The sequence below is a fragment of the Macaca nemestrina genome, chromosome 5 (assembly GCF_043159975.1).
Source record: "Macaca nemestrina isolate mMacNem1 chromosome 5, mMacNem.hap1, whole genome shotgun sequence".
Lineage (NCBI taxonomy): Eukaryota > Metazoa > Chordata > Mammalia > Primates > Cercopithecidae > Macaca > Macaca nemestrina.
In genome coordinates this window covers 145,488,336-145,514,222 of record NC_092129.1, presented here as the reverse complement: position 1 = coordinate 145,514,222, position 25,887 = coordinate 145,488,336, and the positions used below count along the sequence as shown (strand labels likewise).

At 42.6% G+C, this 25,887-nt stretch overlaps 2 protein-coding genes across 3 annotated transcripts in view; one reads left to right on the top strand and one right to left on the bottom strand.

Annotated features, from left to right (window-relative positions):
• Positions 1-5,713, bottom strand: part of LOC105474542 (transmembrane protein 217) — a 46,413-nt gene extending 40,700 nt beyond the window's left edge. For both annotated transcript variants that reach the window (XM_071097114.1, XM_011729314.2), the window contains exon 1: positions 5,672-5,713. The gene's annotated coding sequence lies outside the window, so the exon portion shown is untranslated. The remainder of the gene's footprint in view (positions 1-5,671) is intronic.
• A 163-nt stretch (positions 5,714-5,876) lies between these two features.
• Positions 5,877-25,887, top strand: part of LOC105474541 (TBC1 domain family member 22B) — a 75,625-nt gene continuing 55,614 nt past the window's right edge. Inside the window, exons 1-2 of the mRNA XM_011729313.3 lie at positions 5,877-6,078; positions 18,578-18,634. Of these exons, the coding sequence (XP_011727615.1) occupies positions 6,023-6,078; positions 18,578-18,634 (113 nt within the window). The 5' untranslated portion in view covers positions 5,877-6,022. The remainder of the gene's footprint in view (positions 6,079-18,577; positions 18,635-25,887) is intronic.

The window sequence follows — 25,887 nt, the reverse complement described above, 5'->3', positions numbered from 1 at the left end:
AAATTTGCTTATTTTTTCCACGTTTTCTTCTAATCTTTGACAAAACCCATATATTCTTACTGAAAGCATGCAAAGATATTTTATATTCTACCTTTTCCCTGCCGTACATCATTTCATACACCTTTTTGATGTGCTATGTAGCATTCAAATTCGCCCTCTTTAATGGTACGACATGGTTCAAGTTTATAAACTGCACACCATAATTTACGTAACTGCCTTTTCATGTTTAAATCTTCATATTCTTTTCATTTTTCCCTGTTTATTATTGGTTGCAAGGCAAAGAATATCTCTGTACACAGATTTTCTCCTTTCTTCTTGCCAGGTACGGTAACTTCTTTTCTTTCTTTTTCTTTCTTTTTTTTTTTTTTTTAAGACGGAGTTTCTCTCTGTCGCCCAGGCTGGAGTGCAGTGGCGCAATCTCGGCTCACTGCAAGCTCCGCCTCCCGGGTTTACGCCATTCTCCTGCCTCAGCCTCCCGAGTAGCTAGGACTACAGGCGCCCACCACCACGCCTGGCTAATTTGTTTGTATTTTTAGTAGAGAAGGGGTTTCACTGTGTTAGCCAGGATGGTCTTGATCTCCTGACCTCGTGATTCGCCTGTCTCGGCCTTCCAAAGTGCTGGCATTACAGGCGTGAGCCACCGCGCCCGGCCAACTTCTTTTCTTAGAATAAATTCTTAGGAATGAAATACCTAGTTTTCCCTTCACCCCCAAATTCTGAAAACTCTCTCTTCCTCTCTTTATTCCTATAACCTCTTGCTTTTTCAGTCTTTTTGCTTATCCCCTTGCCTTCTCTAATATAACTGATCTCTGCATTGGCTCTTACAGTGGTCGTTAAGATACTGTACAGCTCTCTTCCTGTTAAATCCCAGCTTGACCTCACTATCTCTTAGGTGGCCCAACATTGCACAGTGCATTGTGAGGGCTGCTTCTTGCTCTCATTTCTTAACCCTTCCCCTCATCACAGTGTCTACTTCCTTCATTCCACTTCACTCCTTTGCTAAGGTTAAAGTCTGCCAGTGATCTCTCTGTAAGTCCAAAGGTTTTTTTCTCTATTTTTATCTTCCCATTGGAGCTCCTGTCCTGAAGTGACTTTCCTCCTATAGTCACTTTCTTCAGGCCTTTCTCCTTCCTTTTCTGTCCCTACTCAAGGATTATCTCTCATAAAACTTTCTCTAAGGGTTGGGATATGCCTACCTCTTTTGAGTCCACAGTCAACCCAAGCATATCTCATCCCTTAACTATAGTTTGCCCCATTTTAAGTTGTTTAACCCTCTTTTGAATGAAGATGAATTTGAAGGGGGAAAAGTAAAAAGTTGCAGGTAAACAATATTGAGAAGCCTCTACTTATAGTTTCAGAATAAACTCTTGAGATAAATTCAACAATCACAGGCCATACTATATTAGTAACAGAAGAGCTACAAAGTGAGGTCCATAGATCAGCAGCATCAGTGTCACCTGGGAGCTTGTTAGAAATTCTGAGTTGTGGCCGGGCGCGGTGGCTCAAGCCTGTAATCCCAGCACTTTGGGAGGCCGAGACGGGCGGATCACTAGGTCAGGAGATCGAGACCATCCTGGCTAACATGGTGAAACCCCGTCTCTACTAAAAAATACAAAAAACTAGCCGGGAGTGGTGGCGGGTGCGTGCAGTCCCAGCTACTCGGGAGGCTGAGGCAGGAGAATGGTGTAAACCTGGGAGGCGGAGCTTGCAGTGAGCTGAGATCAGGCCACTGCACTCCAGCCTGGGTGACAGAGCCAGACTCCGTCTCAAAAAAAAAAAAAAAAAAAAAAAAGAAATTCTGAGTTGTAGGCTTCACCTCAGACCTGCTGAATCAGAATCTAGGTTTTTAATATAATCCTCAGTGATTCACATGTGCAATATAGTATAGGAAGCACTGGTCTAGTGGACCAGTGAATGTCTGCCAAGAAGGATCTCCATCAGAAGGCTTCTAAGGACCTCTCGGGAACTTCAAATCAATGGTTTACACCTCTTGCTGGACAAGAGTGGCTGTCATAGCTATCAGCCCTTTGATGACAGCTACCAACTGATCTCCTGACTAGGTGGGTGGCTCCCTCCCTCATCATTCCAGGTACAGGCACATTCCTTTAAAGCTGCAAAAGAGTTTGAAGAATACAATCTTTCTCAGAGAAGACTGTTCCTCAACCAAGAGTGTAGGCAAGGATGTAGAATCATTGGTGAAGTGGACATATCCTACTAGGGGTTAGGAAACACTGTTTCTATCATCTTTCCTAACAAAAAAATATGTGAACAACATAGAATTCAAAGACAAGAAATATTTATATTCTTCCTTCTTTCACTCAGTAAACGTTTACTAAGCACTCGCTATGTGCCAAACACTATTCTAGGTGCTGGGGATACAGCAGGAAACAAAACAAAGTCCCAGTCTTAGTGGGGTTCACATTCTAGGGCAGCAGTCCCCAAGCTTTTTGGCATCCGGGACCAGTTTCATGGAAGCCAACTTTTCCACGAAAATTTTGTGGGAGTGGGGTTTCAGGATGAAACGTTTCCACTTCAAATCACAAGGCATTAGATTCTCATAAGGAATGTGCAACCTAGATCCCTTGTATGAACAGTTCACAATAGGGTTCACACTCCTATGAGAACCTGATGCTGCTGCTGATCTGACAGGAGGCGGAGCTCTGGCAGTAATGATTGCATGCCACCCGCCGCTCACCTCCTGCTATGTGGCCTAGTTCCTAACAGGACACAGACAGGGGGCCTCTATTCTAGCGCATAGAGATGGACACCAAACAAGTACATAATATGGCCTGTAGTGATAGCGCTTCAAAGAAAAACAGAGCCAGGCACAGTGGCCCATGCCTGTAATCCCAGCATTTTGGGAGACTGAAGAGGAAGGATCATTTGAACCCAGGAGTTTGGGACCAGCCTGGGCAATATAGGGAGACTGTCTCTACAAATAATAAAAAGATTAGCTGGGTGTGGTAGCATGCACTGTGGTCCCAGCTACTTGGGAGGCTGACATAGGAGGACTGCTTGAGCTCAGGAGGTCAAGGCTTCAGTGAGCTGTGGTCATGCCACTGCACTCCTGGGCAACAGAGTGAGACCTTGTGTCAAAAAACTAAAGAAAGAAAGAAAAAGAAAAATAGAGCAGTGTAGCCAGTATTTAAGATGGGTGGTTAGGGAGGGTCTCTACAAGGTAAAGACAGTTGGGTATATACCTGCATGAAATGAGGAAGCAAGGCATTTAGGGGAAGAGAAGTCCAAGCAGAGGAAATGGCTAATGCAAAGGCCTTGAAGTAGGAACATGTTTAGAGTGTTCAAGGAACAGCAATAAGACCAATGGGCATGGTTGGAGCAGATTAAGCAAGACAGAAAGTGTAATGAGATGAGGCTGGAGAGGTGAGTGGAGCCAAGTCATGTAGGGTCTTTAAGGAGCTTGGATTTTATGCGAAGTACAGTGGGGGCCATGGCAAGGTTTTGAGCAGAGGAGTGACATGATATGGTCTACATTTTAACAGAGTGTCTCTGGGCTGGGTGTGATGACTCCCACCTGTAATACTAGCACTCTGGGAGGCCAAAGCTGATGGATTGCTTGAGTTCAGGGGTACGAGACCAGCCTGGGCAACATGGTGAAACCTCAATCTTTACAAAAATACAAAAAATTTGCTGGCCATGGTGGTATGTGCCTGTAGTCCCAGTTACTCAGGAGGCTGATGTGGGAGGATTGGTTGAGCCTGGGAGGTGGAGGTTGTAGTGTGCTGAGATCATGTCACTGGACTCCAGCTTGCGTGACAGGGCAAGACCTGGTCTCAAAAAAAAAAAAGGTCTCTCTGGCTGCTATATGGGTAATGTACTGTAACGGGGTAAGAGTGGAAGCAGGGAGCTGAATAGCAGGCTGCTGTAAGCGGGTGTGTGGTTGGTGAAGATTAGGGTGACCAACTGGTAGTGGTGAAAAAGGTTCCAACGATCTCAATTTCCCTACCAAATACTATTTAAAAAGTCATCACCAGGTAACTGGTGTGAATTTTGAAAAACTCTTGGAGGGGAAACTGATATAGAAAACAAAGTGTAGTGATAATAGGGCTTCTCTGGGTTGAGCACTGTTAACAACATCCCCTGGGAATCAGTGTTATTTAACATTTCATAAAATATTAAGAAAAAGGAGTGTTTTGAGATATTTCTAGGTACACAAATTATACTTTGCTTTCTACATAGTAAAATGTCAAATCAATAGGGAACAGTTTCTGGAACATCTCTAAAACCATGTGTGTAAGCTGGAAAGTGGCAGGTATCTTGTCACATGGATGAGTGTATGGCAGCTCACATAGGGGAAGACAATCCAGAGGATACCTTTAAGACAGTGAACTCTGAACTGCTGGTTGCCACCCAAGTAAGGAATCTAGAAGTTGTTTTAGATTACTCCTTCAAGACATCAACTCTTCTAAAGCCCAAACAGCCAGCAAAAGTTCTGGCTGTTCAGAATAAAGACAAAACATCAACCTTAACAAAGCCTCAGTACATCCCTCTTTGGGCTTAGTGTGCAGTGCTGGTCACTGCATCCTAAGAAAAAGAAGTGCCAGAGAATGGCAGGTAAAATGATTAAAAGAATACAGGGACTTTTTCTTTCTTTTTTTCCTGGGTTAAATGCCCATGAAGAAAATAAGATGAAAGTGTATAAAAGCATGAAAGATTCAGAAGAAGTAAAAATAGCCCTCGTCATCCAATCCTATAATTCTAAAATTAGGGGACAAAAGAAGCTTGAAAATGGGAGTAATGTAGAAACCGTCGTTGGAGGACATACCCGTCGGGGGTCGGGTCTTTATGTATTCTCCAATATGTGGAAGTACATGTGGTAGCTGTAAATGGAGGGTGGGGGGTGGAGTGGGGGACACGCAGCCCACCTCAACAGTCCTTCGATGGGACAAAAACCACTCTGGACTGGTGCCCGCTTTCCCTCTCTCCCCAAATCACCACGGAATACAACCACAGAAACTCAAAAACAGCAAAAAACACCGACAAGACATTCAAAGGATTCAAAATGCTAATATTAAATCTCATTGTCTGGGAAAATTAGATTGAAAATAAATTCAAGGGTGCAAGATTTATAACAGATTAACAAGGGAAATTAAGGATGTTGGTGGGGCCGGGAGGAGATACATCCTTAACTTTGTGATTCACACGATGGAGCTATACTGTGTCCTTCAAAGAAATCGTATTTGGTAATCTGAGTTGGACAGCTATGATAAACCATTTCCTATACACCGTTAGCATAGTCAGAAAGTGAGAGTTATGGATTGACATAGGGATTAGATCATTTGAATTTTTCACCCACAGCACAAGTCCTTCAATCGTTTTCAATAAACAGAGGGAGAGGGAGACTCTGATGAACCGTTGCTCACGTGTTGAGCAGTTAGCAATCCCGGGCTATCGGGTCCCTGTTGACCTTCAGAAAAACGAATGGACATCTAAACGGAACGAGGAAGGGAGGGTAATAACCAGAGTGTCATTGAGTTGAGAGATGTTAAAAATGGGCCACAACAAACACATGGGCCTTTACTTTTAGGTCAAATATTCCTATATATAAATACATAGTATGCTCTCTCTTGCCAAAAAATATTAGACTCAGGAACTTCATTCCTCACTAAGAAGATAATCCCCTCTCTTCCTTCCCATAGGTCTCTTACTTTACCTGCTTCTTCCCTCTTGCGGGTTAGGAACTTTGAGCCCCGCCTCTCTGCTCGTCCAAGCTCCGCCTTCCCCGTCCACCTGTGTGCCCAGACCCTGACGTTACCCGTTGGCTTCAGCGGCCTGCAGGATTCCGGCTCCCGATTGGTCGGCCCGTCCACGGCTTGCGCAGCCCACCAATGGCAGCGGTGCTGGGTGGAGGGGTGCCCACATCCAAGATGGCGTCCCCAGGAGCTGGGAGCGGGTGACCGGCGGCGGGGAAGCGGCCTGGGTTGGCCCTCAGATTGCGGGGTCTGGGGGCATCTCGCCAGGCAACCCCTTGGCCCGCCTACAAGGCCTTCCCCCTGCCAGAGCAATGGCCGCTGACAACAGCAAGCAGTTTTGGAAGAGGAGCGCTAAGCTGCCGGGGAGGTGAGCCCAGGACGCTGAGAGGGAGAGGGGATTGGACCAAACCCTTCCAGATCCTAATCCCTAAATCCCGCGGCCCTGGGGCGCCACCGAGGCCGAAAGACTGGTTTGGGGCAGCTGTCAGGCAGAGGAGGGAACAGCGAGCTTTGGGGACGGCTGGATGTGGGTGTAGACCGGGGTCTGGGGGCGGAGGTTTCTGGAGGGGTGACCTCAGCGAGAAGGTGGCCGAAGATTGGGCGTAAAGGGGAGTGGAGTTGGGTGAGTAGTCAGTGTCGGCCCTGGTCTCGGGGGTTCCTCCCCAGAGCTGCTTCCCACTCTAATTAGGACTCCCTCTCAGGGGTCTCCACCACGCACAGGTGGTTGGTCGCTCGAGGATGGCTTGCTCCCCCAGCTCGGCACTTACCCGAAGGGTTCTTGTGGGAGTTTGGGGTCGCCTGCCGAGAGGGTTAGGCAGGAAAAGTGAGGACAATTCTCAACTCCGACCTTACTTTATCTTGAGTTGGCCTTTCCCACTGGGAATTATTACAAGGCGACCACAGAATCAGGTTATTCCTTTGGCATTTTCTAAGGATTTGTCCAACCCCAAGTGACTTCTTCCTCCCCTGTATTGTAATGCACTTCTTGTGCAAATACACTAAATTCTTTCATTCTTCAGTTGTTTAGCTGGACAGCAGACCTCCTAAGACTACTCCCACCCTCTTTGTGGTGTATGTTGAGACTTTTGGCAAATTATCCATTCATCAGTCTACTGTTGGTTTACTGTTTCAGTTTATTTTGGGCAAAGTCCTGAGAAGTATAAGGAAGAGTGTGTATTTCAGTCGTGAATCTAAGATTTCTGCCAGCCACAGTCTACTTGGTGATGAAATTCATGTTTGGTTGTGCCCCACGTGCTACCTTTTCTAATGGATTCAGGTTTTTTCTTTCTGGGATGATCTTTTGAACTCGTGACTTTTTTTTTTTTTTTTTTAAGCAAGAGGGAGATGAGGGTCAATAGTGGCTAAGTTAGAGCCTTACTTTTTTTTTTTTCCCCCCCAATGAAATAGAAATAAGGTCTGACTATGTTTGGGCTCGTCTGTAACTCCTCGCCTCAAGTGATCCTCTTGCCTTGGCCTCCCAAAGTGTTGGGATTGTGGGCATTAGCCACCATGCCCCACCAAGAGTCTTGTTTTATTAAGGATCCTAGTAGACATATGGAAAATAGGTGGAAATCAGCTTTTAGTAATACTTATTAAATAATAGAAAGATAACTTCAGATTAAAGTGCTGCGGACTTGCGGTGTTGATATAACTGTTAAAGATGTTCTGTGTTTTTAGGTAAGCACCACTTCCTGCCAACTGATTCCTTTTCCTTCCTGGTTTAGTGAGCTCTCTAGTTGTGCTAACTGCTATTCTCCGGGGTTTTCCATAGTGAGATCATTAAATTTTGACATCCTAAGATTATAATCAGAATCAATAGGAAGACAGTTGTATCAGGAAGCAGTGCAAGAGATGTGGGACATGGCATGGACTTCTGTGCCTTCTGACTGGTGGTTGCTATTAACAATCTTTTTTTCCTGTATTTCCTGTATTTGACTATAAGAACAGTCAACTTTTTTAAAGCACTACTTTTCTGAGATAGGAAGAGAAGTCTTTTCAGTTTCTTCAAGCTTCTGGATTCCCTTTTCATTTCGAAGAATATAGAGAAATAGAGAACTTTTGAGTTCAGAAAGACTTGGGTTACTATTTGGGCTCTCCTGTGTGTGTGACCAAGACAAATAATCTATCTAGGCCTCAGTTTCCTTATCTATGAAATGAGAAATAAAAATACCTTCCTCAGAGTTACTGTGGGGACTAAGTGAAATACCCTATTTGTAAAGAACCTAGGACAGTGTTTATTTAGCACATTATAGTTGCTCAGAAGACAGTAGTTATTAATATTACTGTCATTATTAGAGCAAGTAAACATTTAAAAGAATGTTACTCAGATCCTTACCCCAGCTCATTGTCTTCCTTGTTTGTTTTAAGGTATTCAAATATTGTCACAATTCATAATAATTTTTAGTACCTTACTTGGTAAAGAGAAATATTTTTCAGCTGTGTGCTTTTAGCAGTAAAGCCCACAAGCCTCTGGTCGTGGGAGAAAACTAAGGTTCTTTTAGATAGAAAGGTACTTTGATTTAAAGAAAATATTAGAGCATTTTCTCAAGAATAGAACTTTTGCATCTGTACTTTTTCGGTCTTAGGGAAGAAAAACTTTCTCCTGGGTGGGGAAATGACACAAATGACTGTACTAGACGCATGGCAACTTGGAAATGAAACTGCTTTACTCTTCATTGCAAATTGAAAGGTGAAAAATCAAAGCGATGACAAGATTCTTTCTGTCTGATCATGATCCAACAACCTTAGTGACAACAAATAAAAATTTTATTACATAAAATAACAAGTTACAAATGAATGAAACATTCTTTTTAAAAATAACAGCTTTATTGAGATATTAATATACCATGAAATTCATTCTTTTAAAGTGTACATTTCAGTGGTATTTAGTATATTCATTTATAGTACAGATGGTTTTGTGCAACTATCGCCACTAATTTCAAAACATTTTCATCATCCCGAAAAGAAACTACATACCTGTTTACAGTCACTCCCCATCCACCCCACTCCAGACCCTGGTAACTACTAATGTACTTTCTGTTTCTGTGGATTTACCTCTTTTGGACATTTTATATATATGGAGTAATATGATATGAGGCCTTTTGTGAGTGGCTTCTTTTATTAAGCACAGTGATTTCAGGCTTGTCCACGCTGTAGTATGTATCAGTACTTCATTTTATTTTATAGCTGAATAGTGTTCTATGGTGTAGATATATCACATTTTGTTCATTCATCGGTTGATGGACATTTGAATTGTTTTCACTTTTGGGCTATTGTGAATAATGCTTTTATGAACATTTATGCACAGGTTTTTGTTTGGATATATATTTTCTATTCTTCTGCTGATAAGTAGGAGTGGAATTGCTGGGTCATGTGGTAACTTGGTGGAACTAAACATCTTTTTAAGTTCTCTGAGTTATTCACATGAGCCCTGTGTACTTAGCACATCAAATGGTCATTGTGTTGATGCCTAGAAGATAAGAGGCAATCTGTACCATTGTTGTTAAGAATGCAGGCTTTGGCGGGTGTGGTGGTCTGTAATCCCAGAATTTTGGAAGGCTGAGGAGGGTAGATCACTTGAGGCCAGGAGTTCAAGACCAGCCTGGCCAACGTGGTGAAACTCCCATCTCTACTGAAAATACAAGTTAGCTGGGCATGGTGGTGTGCCCCTGTAGTCCCAGCTACTCAGGAGACTGATGCCCAAGAATCTCTTGAACCTGGGAGGCGGAGGTTGCAGTGAACTGAGATTGCCTCACTACGCTCCAGCCCTGGGCAACAGAGCGAGGGTCCGTCTCAAAAAAAAAAAAAAAAAAAAAATGCAGGCTCTGAAATCCGACTGCCTAGGTTCAAATCCCAGCTCTACTTTCTAGCTATGTGATCTTATGGGATTTAATTAACTTCTCAGTGCATCGGTCTCCTCATCTCTAAAATAGGGACAGAGTATCTGCCCCATGGGGCTGTTATGAGGATTAAATGAGATAATACATAATAATTGGTTAGGAGGTACACAATAATATTAGCTATTACAATAATGATAGTTACAATGATAGTAGCTATCATTTTTGTTTTCTCTCCTTGCTTTAGTTTTTGAAACTGAAATTGAAAAGCTTTGATCTGGCTGAGTGTGGTGGCTCATACCTATAATCCCAGCACTTTGGGAGGCTGAGACGGGCAAATCATTTGAGGTCAGGAGTTCGAGACCAGCCTGGCCAACATGGTGAAACTCTGTGTCTACTAAAAACACGCAAAAAAATTAGCTGAGCGTGGTGGCGCAAACCTGTGGGGGGAAAAAAAGCTTTGATCGGGGTGTGTGTGTGTGTGTGTGTGTGTCTAGAACCTGGGCACAGGAGAAAAAAAAATCACTTTATTTATTTATTTTTTTTTGAGACAGGGTCTCCATCTGTTGCCCTGGCTGGAGTGCAGTGGCATGGTCTTGGCTCACTGCAGCCTCTGCCTCCCAGGTTTAGACAATTCTCCTGCCTCAGCCTCCTAAGTAGCTGGGATGACAGGCACATGCCACCATGCCCAGCTAATTTTTGTATTTTTACTAGAGAAGGGGGTTTTGCCATGTTGGCCACGCTGGTCTTAAACTCTTGACCTGAAGTGATCCGCCCCCTACTCAGCCTCCCAAAGTTCTGAGATTACAGGTGTGAGCCACCGTGCCCAGCTCTGGCTAATTTTTGTATTTTTCGTAGAGCCAGGTTTTGCCATGTTGCCCAGGCTGGTCATGAACTCCTGGGCTCAAGCAATCTGCCCACGTCATCCTCCCAAAGTGTTGGGATTACAGGCGTGAGCCTCTGCGTCTGGCCAAAATCCAAATTACCTGAGTCTTCTAGGCCCTTCATTGTTGGAAGGAGAGGCCAAGTTAAGGACTTGAACCCAATCCTAAAGTAATAATGAATCTGACAGGAGACTTAGTGTAAAAGTCATAGCCTGTCTGGGCAGGTACATTACAACCTGTTCTTGGCTTAGAGATGTTTTACTGGTAGAGTGAGTGACTAGAAGATACCAAATTATCATTGAAACAGCATAGATCACCTGTTCTGGAAGACTAATGTGGATTGAGTATGTGAACCTAGATCAGTTGCCAACACATTTGGCATTTAAATTTGATAGGTCTTTTTCCCATATTTGTGCTAGCTGTTTTATCAGTGCTAAACAGACACCTGTTGATTTTTCCTACCAAGATGTTTGCACTGTTCCAACTAGTCAAAACAGCTATGTCAGTACATTGTATGGTGTTGGTTTTATTAAAGAGAGTGACGGAGGTTAATCAGAACTTTTGTTCCATTTTGTCTGTGTGGCAGCATATTCCATGGCATTCTTTTCTCTGCGTATGTGGTGTGTTTTCTTCAAGATGCAGTGTGTTAACCTCTGGTTTTTAGGTCTAGCATAAGCAGAGGCCTAGGTTTTGTAGAGATCTAATCTTCACTTACTAAATATTGTTAAGTGCCTGCTGATATGTGTCATGCTCTGCCAGGTGGCAAGGGGACTACAGAAAAAGATATGGCACCACTAAAAAATCTGCTTGGCATCATGGCTGGAGAAGAGGCTGTGTATGATTGACTTTCTGGTTTTTCCACTAAACATATGTTACATTTGTAATCAGACAAACTTAAATGTGGAATTGGGTGAAAACACATTGTTGAATGCAAAGAGCAAGATGTCGAATGATATGTACAATGTGCTGTGTTTTATGTGAAGTTTAAAAACATAAAAAATACTGTGTATTGTTTATGGATGTATGAATATCTGTAGAGGTATAAAAACAGATGGGAGGAGTTCCCTCCAATTTCAGAGTAATTGTTATCTCTTGGGAAGTGAAGGAACAGGACTAGGGACTGCATCTGGGGCTTCAGTAGTCTAACACTTTGTTTTTTCTTTTCTTTTCTTTTCTTTTCTTTTTTGAGACAGAGTCTCACTCTGTTGCCAGGCTGGAGTGCAGTGGCCTGATCTCCGCTCACTGCAACTTCCGCCTCCCAGGTTCAAGCGATTCTCGTGCCTTGGCCTCCCGAGTAGCTGGAACTACAGGTGCACACCACCATGCCCAGCTAATTTTTTTTGTATTTTTAGTAGAGATGGGGTTTCACCATTTTGGCCAGGCTGGTCTGGATCTCCTGACCTTGTGATCCACCTGCCTCGGCCTCCCAAAGTGCTGGGATTACAGGCGTGAGCTACTATGACCGGCCTAACACTTTTTTTCTTAAATGAAATGTGACAAATGTTAACATTTATAAATCAGAGTGATGGGTTCATGGATGTTTATTATGTCATTTTCTGTACTTTTCTTTGTGTTTGAAAATGTCAATTAAATGCTTTTTCAGGCCGGGCGCGGTGGCTCAAGCCTGTAATCCCAGCACTTTGGGAGGCCGAGACGGGCGGATCACGAGGTCAGGAGATCGAGACCATCCTGGCTAACATGGTGAAACCCCATCTCTACTAAAAAATACAAAAAAAAAAAAACTAGCCGGGCGAGGTGGGGCGCCTGTAGTCCCAGCTACTCGGGAGGCCGAGGCAGGAGAATGGCGTAAACCTGGGAGGCGGAGCTTGCAGTGAGCTGAGATTCGGCCACTGCACTCCAGCCCGGGCGACAGAGCAAGACTCCGTCTCAAAAAAAAAAAAAAAAAAATGCTTTTTCACTTGTGTTAGAGTTAATGTTTTGTATTTTTTTAACTTGTGTTGGAGAAATCAGCCAGTTAGCCATGGAATTAAGTAAAATTTAAAGTAACATGATTTAGAGCCAAAATAAGTCATATTTACAGTGTGATATTATTTATATAAAGTTTAAAAAACATGCAAAATCATACATTATTTAGGGATACATACACAGAAAATGAAAATATAAAAATGAGTGTGAAAAATGCCAGATCCAATAGAGCAACTTCCTAGGAAGGGAGGAAGGGGTATGCAAGGGTGTTTTTTGTTGTTGTTGTTTGTTTGTTTGAGATGGGGTTTCACTCTTGTTGCTCCGGCTGGAGTGCAATGGCACTATCTCGGCTCACCGCAACCTCTGCCTCTCACGTTCAAGCGATTCTCTTGCCTCAGCCTCCCGTGTAACTGGGATTACAGGCATGTACCACCACGCCCAGCTAATTTTGTGTTTTTAGTAGAGACAGGGTTTCTCCATGTTGGTCAGGCTGGTCTCAAATTACCGACCTCAGGTGATTCCCCCACCTCGGCTTCCCAAAGTGCTAGGATTACAGGTGTGAGCCACCGTGCCCGGCTGGGATTTTGACTGTATAATGTCTTATTGCTTAGGCTGAATGTTGAGTGCTTATCTGATTGTGTCTTTTTTGTTTTTTTCTTTTTTTTCTTTTTTTTTTTTTTGAGACAGTCTCACTGTGTCACCCAGGCTGGAGTGCAGTGGCATGATCTCGGCTCATTGCAACCTCTGCCTCCCAGAGTCAGGCAATTCTTGTGCCTCAGTGTCCTGAGTAGCTGGGATTACAGGTGTGTGCCACCAAGCCCAGCTAATTTTTCTATTTTTAGTAGAGACGGGGTTTCGCTATGTTAGCCAGGCCAGTCTCGAACTGCTGAACTCAAGTGATCTGCCTGCCTCGGCCTCCCAAAGTATAGGGATTACAGGTGTGAGCCACCACGCCCAGCCCTGATTGTGTCTTATATTATGACCTAAATCTAGTTTGTTTTAAAAAAGTAATATCAGCCCTGATTTATGTATGTTAGGGAACTAGAGAAGACATGAGTTAGTAGATGCTGGGGGTAGGGATATGGAAAGTTTCATGAGGGGTGTAGAATTTGAAGAGAATGTTGCAGGATGGATACAGTTTTGAAAAGAGATGTAGAAAATAGAAAAGCATTCCAAGTAGGGAAAAGAGCCTTATTTAATAATGGGTTTAATAAGTTTGGAAGGTGGAGTGGAGATCAGCCTTTCTTAGAGCTGAGTTTGGGTTTGGAAGGAGTAGGGATGATACAGACAGTGATAGGTGAATTATAAATGTCAGGAAATTGAGCACCTTGATCATTGGGCTCTTCTGGTCTATCTCCATTTAGTCTCTGTGATCATCTTGGTTTCTCTTTTCTAACTTCTTGCCTGTCTTTTTTAAGCTGCAGTAAACTGATTTATTATACAAAGTGTTCCAGGTTTAGATACATAATGGTTTAGTTCAAGAATATGTTAACAAATTCAATTTGGGCTCTGATGCCTTTGCTGATAAAGTCCATCATTTATCTTAGCCTTTCTGGCTATGCCAGCACCTTGGGCTGACAGCTTTAAAAAAATAGTCTACTGTGATTGTAAGATTCCTTTCCTAGATGGTAACTGATGGCTTCTGGCCCTTCAGCCTACACAAATTAGGTTTGCTTTTTTTCTACCTGGGTTACTCGCAGATGGTAAAACTCCTTTAAGGAGAGGATCTAAGCACCCTCTCTTATTTTTCTACCCAGTCACCTTACCTAACCAGCCTGTTGAGATCTTCATGCAGTTTATCCTCTGATTTTATATTTTACTGTGAGGAGGGCTTGTGGACTTGAATAATTCAGGTATACTCTTAGGTTATTTGCAGCTGTTAATGTGCATATCAGTAGCCCTTTGGGATTTTTTTTTGCAGTAGGTGGGGGTGTCCGTGTCTAATACCCCCTTCCTCTCTCAGCAGAACTTTCCCTTTACTCTTTGATTCCTCTTTTTTTCTCTCTGCCTAGGAAACCCTTTAAACACATCAATTAGTATTGTTTTCAGAGTTTGTATTTCTGTAGTAATATAGGTAATAGTTCGCTTACACGTATTAATCTTCCAGAGAGGTTTAGGGAGTAAAGATTCTTATAGCTAAACAGGTAGGGACTGTATTCATAAATTAAAGATTATATATAAGATTTCCTCCGAAATCTTAATAGAAATTAATGTGAAAGTGATTGAATTGGCTATATTTTTATTTAAAAGCATCCTTTAGGATCCCCTTTGTTATGTGAAACAAGTATTTGGTAAGTTTGTTTCAATTTCTAAATGTTGGGTATGGATTAAATTATAAAAATGGGAGGCAGGAAGAAAATCAACGTTTCTTGGGCACTGAGTGTGTGCTGGGTAGTGTTCTAACGTTCGCAAATCTACGTCACTTCTTGCTTAACATTAAATGAGCATTACCACCCACCAGGAATTATGCTGAAGGGCTTTTGACATATCATCCCACTTGAACCTTCTAACCTTCTCAAGATTGCTTATTTCTTATAAAGGTGATACTTGTACATGATACTACATCAGAAAGGGTTTGCAGTGAAAACTGAGTCTCTTTGGTGTCCCATCATCTTCCAGTCATCTGGTTCCTATTCCAAACTGCTGCTACCAGTGTCTTTTGTATTTTTTCAGATACTCTGTGAATACATAGACCTAATCATACATAAAATGCGTATATCTATTTTAAAGATTTTTACAAAAATGGTGTCATACATATAGTTCTGCATCTTTTTTCAGTTAATGTCTGAGTTTATTTCATGTCAGTGAATATAGAACTGCCTCATTCTTTTTTTTTTTTTTTTTTGGGACGGAGTCTTGCTCTGTCACCCACGCTGGAGTGCAGTGGCACGATCTCTGCTCACCGCAACCTCCGCCACCCGGGCTCAAGCGATTCTCCTGCCTCAGCCTCCTGAGTAGTTGGGATTACAGGCGCCTGCCACCATGCCCGGCTAATTTTTATATTTTTTAGTAGAGATGGGGTTTCGCCATGTTGGCCAGGCTGGTCTTGAACTCCTGACCTTAGGTGATCTGCCCTCCTTGGCCTCCCAAAGTGCTGGGATTACAGGCGCAAGCCACTGCACCTGGCCAGAACTGCCCCATTCTTTTTAAAAGATGTACTGTAATTTATTTAACTACTTTCCTGTTGGTAATTATCCTTTCTCTTTTAATAGGTAAGTTAGCTCCTTTATATTTATTGGAATAACTGATATATTTATTTAGTTTTAGTTCAATTTTTAATATTTTCTTCATCTTTTTTGTTTGTTTGTTTGTTTGTTTTTGAGACAGAGTCTCGCTCTGTCGCCCAGGCTGGAGTGCAGTGGAGCGATCTTGGCTCACTGCAAGCTCCACCTCCCGGGTTCATGCCATTCTCCTGCCTCAGCCTCCGGAGTAACTGGGACTGCAGGCACCTGCCACCATGCCCGGCTAATTTTTTTTTTTTTTTTTTTTTGTATTTTTAGTAGAGACAGGGTTTCACCGTGTTAGCCAGGATGGTCTCGATCTCCTGACCTCGTGATCCACCTGCCTCGGCCACCCAAAGTGCTGGGATTACAGGTGTGAGCCACCGTGCCTTGCCTTTTTTTTTTTTTTTTTTTTTTTTTTTTTTTTGAGATAAGGACTTACTCTGTTGCCCAGGCTATAGTACAGTGACATGATAGGTCACTGTAGTCTCAAACTCCTGGGCTCAAGTATTCCTCCCACCTCAGCTTCCCAAGTAGCTAGAACTACAAGCATGCACCACCACAGTTGGCTAATTTTTAAATTTTTTGTAGGTACAAGGTCTTGCTGTGTTGCTCAGGCTCGTCAAACTTCTAGCCTCAAGCGGTTCTCCCACCTCAGCGTCCCAAAGTGCTGGGATTACAGATGTGAGCTACCATGCTTGACCTTTTAAAAATATTTTCTTCTTAAAAAAATCTTTCACTATGTGGACTATGCTTGCTTTTGAGGGGAGGGCATATATATATATGCCCTCCCCTCATATATATATATTCTGATGATTTGGAAGATTTATCTTTTTATTCTAGTGATTATGTTTGTAAGTGTAACTTTATACGATATTTCTTCAGACAGTACCCGTTGACTCCCTACCATGAGCAATGATGAAATTAGTAAGTATATTCCTCACCCCTCTCTTTCCACCTCCTTCTAGTTGATTATATTATTTTTCTTGGTTTTATTTTCTGTCGTAAAACATACATATTCGTCTATTCACATTTGCAAATCTACATTAGGATTTAATGTTAAGCAGGTAGTGACATAGATTTGCACATTGAGCTATCTGCTTTAAATATCTTCTGAGCCCTGTCGGTAAAAGATGAAGAAGTCAATGGACTTCATTTGTCCATTTTTTCCTCCTTTTAACATTTGTCAATTATATTACTTTTACATTCTCTTTGCCTCAAATGTAAGACCTAGTTGTAAGGTTGGATTCATTCAGGGCTCTCCACCAATCCTTTTGCCATGGTTTCCCTATCTCATGATTAAAGTTTGTTCTCTCACAGCTTCTTCAGGCAGGAGTTAAGGAACACATTTTCCCTGAGTTCTTATATGTTGAAAGTAGTTTTTTTTGTTTTTTTGTTTTGTTTTGTTTTGTTTTTGTTTTACATTTATACGTAAACAATAGTTTGGCTTGATATATAGTTATTCTCAAGTCATTTATTCTCATTTTCTTTCTTCTCTTCCTTCCCTTTCCCTTTCCTTTCCAACAGGGTCCAGGCTGGAGTGCAGTGGTGTGCTCACTGCAGTCTGGACACTCCTGGGGTCAAGCGATCCCCCTGTCTCAGCCTCCCGAGTAGCTGAGACTACAGACATGCACCACCATGCCCAGCTAATTTTTTATTTTCTTGTAGAAACAGGGTCTCACTTTGTTGCCCAGGCTGGTTTCGAACTCCTGGGCTCAAGCAGTCTTTTTGCCCCAGCCTCCCAAAGTGCTGGGATTATAGGTGTGGGCCACCCCATCCAGCTCATTTTCTTTTAATTGTGATATGTTACAGAAAAGTACATGAAGCACAAATGTGTGGTATGATGGCTTAATGAATAATCACAAAGTGAACACCCCCAGAAACTTCTGTGTCTATTTGCTCTCTCCTCCTTTCTTTCCCCCAGAGGGAACTATGTCATTTACTGCTTTCTTTTTTTTTTTTTTTTTTTTTTTTTTTTCCAGTAGAGACCGGGTTTCACTGTGTTAGCCAGGATGGTCTCGATCTCCTGACCTCGTGATCCGCCCGCCTCAGTCTCCCAAGGTGCTGGGATTACAGGCGTGAGCTACCGCGCCCGGCCCCTTTCTTTCTTTATAATATTACTCTGCATGCATCCCTAAACAGTAGAAACTACTTTTGTCAGTTTTTGAAGTCTATATAAGTAGAATCATACAGTATTTATTCTCTTATACTTCATTTGTTCAACATGACATTTGTAAGATCCATCCACATTGTTACTCGAAGCCCTACTTCACATATATTATCATTGCTGTATAATGTTGTACTGTATAAATGTGTTTCAATTGATTTCTCTTGTTATTACTGATGGACATTTGGGTTATTTCTAGTTTGGGGCTAAGAGGAGCCATGGTGGTTTGAATAGTCTTATATATGTCTCCTAATACATATAGGTGTGTATTTAGCTTAAGGTACCTATTTGGGAGTGAAAATACTGGGTCTTAGGGTATGCATATTTCATTCTTCCTAGATATGGCCAAACTGTTTTTTGAAGTGGTTATGTCACTTTATACCCCTCCTGCAGTGTGTGAGTTCCTTAGGTCACCCTTCACTGTCTTTTAGCCCGATGAGCCTTTCAAGTAGGCAGTATTCCCACTTTAGATGGCAAAGCAGGTTCAAAGGAGTCAAAAAGCTTGCTGAAGTTCATAGTGGTACTGAGTGCCAGCACTGGCATTTGAATTCTGCTCTCTCCAGCTCTAAAGCCCGTTACCTTTCCATCTTGCCTTCTTTACACATAGGTGTGTAAGGCACTGAAACTTCACCAGGGAAAATGAACATTATCAAATATATTTTTTAAAGGGAAGATTGCTCTCTTTGGGGGATGACTTGAGTACAGTTATTAGAGATAACCTATTTCTCAAAGTCCCATCCAGTTTTGTGATGCAGATGGTACTCAGCCAACGTATTTAGTTTCCCAGCTAAACTAACAGTTTATTTCTTCTTTTTCTTTTTTCTGCTTTTAGCATCCAGCCTGTATATGGAGCACAGCATCCTCCTCTTGACCCTCGGCTCACCAAAAAGTAAGTCAAGACATTTTCCTTTTATCTATCTACTTCTGTCACCCCTATGCGCTCCCCTATTTTGTTGAAATGACAGTTTACACTTTGACCTTTTTTAGCTTCTCTTCTGCCCTATTTTGTACCGGGAGATGAGCAATCTTCTTACTTCCAAATGGTCCGTTGCTAAATGGGAAATTAACATCCATTAGAGATTTTGTGTTTTCCTGTATTGGGAACTGGTATATGTAGGGTTTGGTATCCGATTCTTTGGTCAAAAGACAATGGTCAAAACGTCTTTATTGATTAAATGCTGTCCCTGAAACCAGAAGATTGATGACCTCCAGATCTTTTAGCAGGAGATCTGGTTTCCAAGGCTCACTGCTTCTGAATATAGGTAGGTCTGCCACCTTTTCCTCACTTTTACTATGAGAACTAGGGCAACAGAGTATAACTTTAGGCTGACATTCTTTAGTTCCTCTTTCCCTTTGACACACTCAAAGAGACCTAGGCATATGTACAGAAGAGTTAAAAGCTATTTAGGGCTGGGCATGGTGGCTCATGTCTGTAATCCCAGCACTTTGGGAGGCCGAGGCAAGTGGATCACTTGAGGTCAGAAGTTCAAGACTAGCCTGGCCAACATGGTGTCTCTGCTAAAAATACAAAAATTAGCTGGGTGTGGTGGCAGGCACCTGTAATCCCAGCTACTTGGGAGGCTGAAGCATGAGAATCACTTGAACCCCGGAGGCAGAGGTTGCAGTGAGCTGAGATCATGCCATTGCACTCTAGCCTGGGCGACAAAGTGAGATGCCATCTCAAAAAAATAAAAATAAATAAATAAAAGCTATTTAGGAGGCTATATCTCTAGAACTCTAATAAATTATTTTCAAATGCAACAGAGACTTTAGTTAAATCCAAGATGTGTGGCTATGTATCCATACCCCCAGTTATCCCTTTATCCCATCTGTCTCTCATGGACCATCACTGAGCCACAGTGAACTTAAATGAGGGGGTAGGTCACCTTGTGAGATTTTCTAAGAACTTTGGCCTCTATTTGGGGGCATGCTTAATTTTAGAGACTAGTTTCTGGGAAAGTTGTTGTTTGTAATGAAAGCTGAATGGTTTGGGAGATACAGACGTAGGTTCTCACTTTCCTGGGGCCCATGTCTTAATAGGGAAGTCAAGATAATGTACAATTATGGTTCCAACTATATGACATTCTGGAAAAGGCAAAACAGGGAGACAGTGAGAAGATCAGTTGCCAAGGGGTGGGGTTGAGGGGAGATATGAATAAGTGGAGCACTGAGGATTTTTAGGGCAGTGCAGCTACTCTGTATGATAGTATAACAACGGCGGATACTGCCGGGCGCAGTGGCTCATCCCTGTAATCCCAGCACTTTGGGAGGCTGAGGTAGGCGGATCACCTGAGGTCAGGAGTTTGAAACCAGCCTGGCCAACATGGTGAAACTCCATCTCTAATAAAAATACAAAAATTAGCCGGGCTTTGTGGCGGGCGCCTGTAATTTCAGCTACCCCAGAGGCTGAGGCAGGAGAATTGCTTGACCCTGGGAGCCGAGGGTTGCAGTGGGCTGAAATCAAGCCACTGCACTCCACCCTGGGCGACAGAGCAAGACTCTGTCTCAAAAAACAAAGCAAAACAAAACAAAAAACAGTGGATACATGTCATTATGCATTTGTTCAAACCCACAGAATGTACAACACCAAGAGTGAACCCTAATTCAAACTACTGACTTCTAGTGATTACAACGTATCTGTGTAGGTTCATCAGTTGTAACAAATGTACCACTGTGGTGGCGGATGTTCATAATGGAGAGGCTGTGCCTATGTGGGAGAAGGGAGTATATAGGAAATCTCTGTACCTGCCTCTGGATTTTGCTGTGAACCTAAAACTGTTCTAAATATATAAATAAAGTGGTTTTTAAAATAAGAAAAGAAAAAAAGGATTATATACATTAAAGTATTTTGAATACCTAGAAGAATGCTATATCAAATATGCATTATCAGTATTTAAAAATTTTAAAAATAACCTAGCTGAGTATGTGGTGCACTTTCTATAATTCTTCCAACTTGTTTTTTTTTTTTGCGATTTGGTGTATGTATAAGGCACAGTCTTCTGAATTACTGAGGAAGCATGACTGCTGTTCTTGTCTGCAAGGTGCACACTTTTTTTTTTTTCAAATCAGAAACCACTATTGTATAGATTTCTTGAGAGCAGGGACTTTGTTTTGTTCATTACTGTACTCATAGCCTCTAGACCAGCATGTGGCACAGAGTAGGCACTGAGTACATATTTATTGAATGAAGGAATGAAACTATCTCATTTACTTAAACAGCAGGCTTTTCTTTAATGTTCCTTGGTTTGCACCTTTCGTTATGTCTTCTTTTTTTTTCTTTTGAGATAGGGTCACTCTATTGGCTGGAATGCAGTGGTGTCATCTTGGCTCACTGCAGTCTCCGCCTCCTGGGCTCAAGCAGTCCTCCCATCTCAGCCTCCCTAGTAGCTGGGACTACAGGTGTGCACCACCACAACTGGCTAATTTTTGTATTTTTTGTAGAGACACAGTTTTGCCATGTTGCCCAGGCTGGTCTCGAACCCCTGAACTGAAGTAATCCACCTGCCTCGGCCTCCCAAAGTGCTGGGATTACAGGCATGAGCCACTGTGCCCGGCCTTTTTTTTTTTTTTTTCCCACAGAGTCTTGCTCTGTTGCCCAGGCTAGAGTGCATTGGCACGATCAGGGCTCACTGCAGCCTTGACCTCCGGGGCTCAAGCCATCCTCCTGCCTCAGCTCCCACATGCCTCACCCCCAACCCCACCCACAGTAACTGGGACTACAGACGTGGGCCACCATGCCTGGCTAATTTTTGTATTTTTAGTGTAGATGGGGTTTCACCATGTTGCCCATGATGGTCTCAAACTCCTGGACTCAAGTGATCAGCCTGCTTTGGCCTCCCAGCATGCTGGGATTACAGGGGTGAGCCACCGTATCTGGCTGTTAGCTCTTAAGGGGAGCATGTTTTCTGTGATATCTGTGTGATCGTCACATTAAATAGAATGAATTCTACTATTCTTTGGTTTTATCAAGAATTGACTTTCTGGTCTGTTGGCCAGTGAGGCAGGCACTACTGGTTACCTACCTGATAGTCTTCCCTGTGCCTGCTTCTTTCATGCTCAAGAACCATAATTTTGTTCAGATATTGAGTAAGCAACAATGCACTTAGGGGAGGTATTAAGATTGGTTTAAGCCTTTCATGATAATTCTTTAGTAATCCCAGTGACTGGCATAGAGTGGTCTTATCTCATTGGTTCTGGCCAAAGAAAGTCTCCTGGGGGAGGGTTCTTGGAAAGATTTTCTTTTTTGGTCAGAATGGGAGACAGTTCTGTGAAGAAACCCTCTTTTGGCTGCCACTCACATTTCATGCTTTTGAACGTGGTAGTGTGAGTGTGATTCTGAAAGCTATAGCAGCCAACTTGTAACACCGAGGCAAAAAAAAAAAAAACAACGAAAATAGCAAAGACAACAGCCTAGACCTACATTGTGGTCTTACGATTTAAGGATCATAGTTGAGTATTATGTTACATGTAACCACAACCATTCTGGTCACAGTCAGGAGTTATTGATTGTTAATAGATCTGTTCTAGCACAACCTTTGACAAACACGTGGCTAACCTATAAATCCGTTCATCCATTCATATATAAGGCATTGAGTGTACTGTCCATTTTATGTTTTGATCAAGATCACCATACCTTGTCTGCACCTGTTATCAACTGAGCTTTTCCTAATTTTGTATTTAGGACAGATCTTCAGGAATATTTCCATATCTCAAACTGCCAAGGCAAACTTTATATACTATTATTTTCTCACCTGTTAATGATATAAAATCGTGAATATTTTCACTGATCCCTCAGCAGAGTTTCAGTCATGTTTTCAATAGGAGTAATTACTTAGCTTTACAGTTTGGGAGGAATTTAATTGTCACTGGATTAATTGGTTCCCTTTTTCATGTATGTGGTGGTTTGATACTGATATTTTACAACATGGGACCACGTCTACCTCTGCACCAGACCATTTTACAATTTCAGATTGTTGCCATAAAACATTTATCGCCTCTATTTTAGTACCTTTGTTAGGACATTTTTATGACTTTCTCTGCTACATGATTATCGTTCCACTTCAGCCCATCATTAATTACTTTGTGGTTAATACACATCACAGCAGAAGCCTTTACATTGGGTCTTCAATCATCGAAACTGCACAAGCACAGGAAGTCATTCCCTGTCCATGTATATTGACTTTAATTTGCCAAATGATTACTATTAGTGATACTATTGCCTGCAATAATTTTTATAGCTCAGATAAAACTAGTCTCATTGCTGAGCAGCTCCATTGGCCACTTGATGGTATAACAAGCTTCTGAGTTTATTGTTTTCTGAATTGATGCTTAAGTATGCTAGGTCCTAATTCCGAGTTATAAAACTAGTTCATATGAAGCCACACTAGTTACTAAGATACCTGAATTTATTTGATTGTTACTAAATTTCTCCACTTACTTCATATCACTTGCCAGTGTCAAACATTTTTCTAGAAAATTCTGTTAAGTAGAACATCTGTGTCAGTAAGACAGTGTAGTATGATCAAATGACAGAATGCTTGATCTTTTATACTCCTAACCAGTGTAACCTGTGGCCACTCTTTTTCAACATACCCTTAGGTGTTTGTGTTACTAAGGTACTCATCACCAAGTACTTTACCAAGTCAAATGTGCCATTTATTAGGTTTTTGAAATTTTTAGTATTCCCTACACTTCTTGAATCCCTTTTTCTTTGCCACTTACCATCTCCATGACCTTGGGCAAATTACTGAAACTTTCTGAGCCTTAGTTTCTTCATTCATAAAGTAGATAGTAAGACTTACCTCACAGATTTGTGAGGATTGCGTGAAGTATCTGCAAAGGTGCTTTCTAAACTGTGATTTGCCGTACAGTTGTAAGGAGGTATGGTGAAGGTGTTCATCAGAGGCCAGTTTGATTGTGACTTTGATAGAGTTGTGTTTCAATAATCTTGGTTAAGGTGGGGCATGGTGGCTCATGCCTGTAATCCCAACGCTTTGGGAGGCCAAGGTGGGCAGATCACCTGAGGACAGGAGTTCGAGACCAGCCTGGTCAACATGGTGAAACCCCGTCTCTACTAAAAATACAAAAATTAGCCGGGCTTAGTGTCATGCGCCTGTAGTCCCTAGTCAGCTACTGGGGATTCTGAGGCAAGAGAATTACTTGAACCCGGGAGGCGGAGGTTGCAGTGAGCCAAGATTGCGCCACTGCACTCCAACCTGGGCAACAGAGCGAGAATCCATCTCAATCATAATAATTATAATAAATAATCTTTGTTAGACTTCAAGCCACACTGTGGCATTCTTTTACCTTGAGTTAAGTATAAACTACTTTGAACTGTGTTTAAATGGAATGTATAAACCAAAGGCATCCCTAGCTGGAGTTACCTGGATTAACTTTTTGCTGCAACTACTGGGGTCAACAGAAAGGGGCAACATTTCTCGTACAAGGAGCCCATGCCTAGATGTGGCTTCTTTCCTGTCTACTCAGAATAGGCTGTGTGTGTCAGACCTAAGTCTTTTCCTACAAGGTGAGATTTTTTTTTTTTCCTACGGGGTGTGAGAGTCGGGCTTATTGGCTGTGTATAGTTGGGGAGAATTACAGCTGTGGTGGTGTGTGGCTCAGTTTACTTGGCGACTTCTCTTCCTAGGCTACAGATCCTTCTAGGCCCTGGCCTTCTTTTTAGCTGCTTTTTTCTAGGTAGAGTAAGTAGTTAGCAGCACACGCTGGCTCAGGAGTCAGGTAGACCTGGATTTGAGCCCAGACCTCACTGCCTGCTCAATACCCACCTCATAGGATTGTTAATGGGCATTAGATGAGACAATGGGTATATATAAAATTTAGCATAGGGTCTGGTAGCCAGTGAGTGGCCAATATTTATGTGTGAATTTATGTATCTCCTCTGGAGAGAGTATAACTAGTAAACATGGAAAAGCTTCAGAGCCTTAAATTTACCCATTATTGTTTATTGTTCCTGGTCTGTGGATTCTCTGCCTTCTGTCAGTGGTAAACCAAAGTACCTTTCACTTCTTGCTTTGCTGTTTCGTTCTTTTTTTTTTTCTTTTTTTTTGGAGATGGAGTCTTGCTCTGTCACCCAGACTGGAGTGCAGTGGCGCAATTATGACTCACTGTAACCTCTGCCTCCTGGGTTCAAGCGATTCTCCTGCCTCAGCCTCCCGAGTAGCTGGGATTACAGGTGTGCACCACTGCACCTGGCTGATTTTTGTATTTTTAGTGGAGACGAGGTTTCACCATGTTGGTCAGGTTGGTCTCGAACTCCTGACCTCAGGTGATCTGCCTGCCTCGGCCCCCCAAAGTTCTGGGATTACAGGTGTGAGCCACTGTGCCCGGCCTTCTCTTTCATTCTTGTGGGTGGTTCTCACCAACCTTGTTTTGTCCTCAGACTCTTCCCCTTTTCTAGGTGAAACCAACCCCTTCCTCCAGGAAAGCTTCTTTCCTCAGGGTAGAGCTGCCTTTTAAATTGGTTGGTTGAATTTTGGGTTTTGTGGGCTGGTGTCCTTAAAATCATTTCTGGCAACCTCAGAATGGTCTGCCTTGAGTCTCATGTCTTTATGTCACGGGGAATGACAGTCTTTTCTCCCTTCTTTCTTCTTCATTGTGTTGGAAAGTGTCCTCCCAGTTTCTATTGGCAAGTCTTCATTTGAATAAATTCCAATTCTTTTTTTTTTTTTTTTTTTTTTTTTTTTTTTTTTTTTGAGACGGAGTCTCGCTCTGTAGCCCAGGCTGGAGTGCAGTGGCCGGATCTCAGCTCACTGCAAGCTCCGCCTCCCGGGTTCACGCCATTCTCCGGCCTCAGCCTCCCGAGTAGCTGGGACTACAGGCGCTGCCACCTCGCCCGGCTATTTTTTGTATTTCTTAGTAGAGACGGGGTTTCACCGTGTTAGCCAGGATGGTCTCGATCTCCTGACCTCGTGATCCGCCCATCTCGGCCTCCCAAAGTGCTGGGATTACAGGCTTGAGCCACCGCGCCCGGCCTAAATTCCAATTCTTAATCTACTTCAAATATATTGAATCATCATCTGCTTCAAAAATGTAATGAAAACCGGCCGGGCGCGGTGGCTCATACTTGTGATCCCAGCAATTTGGGAGGCTAAGGTGAGAGGATCACTTGAGGCCAGGAGTTTG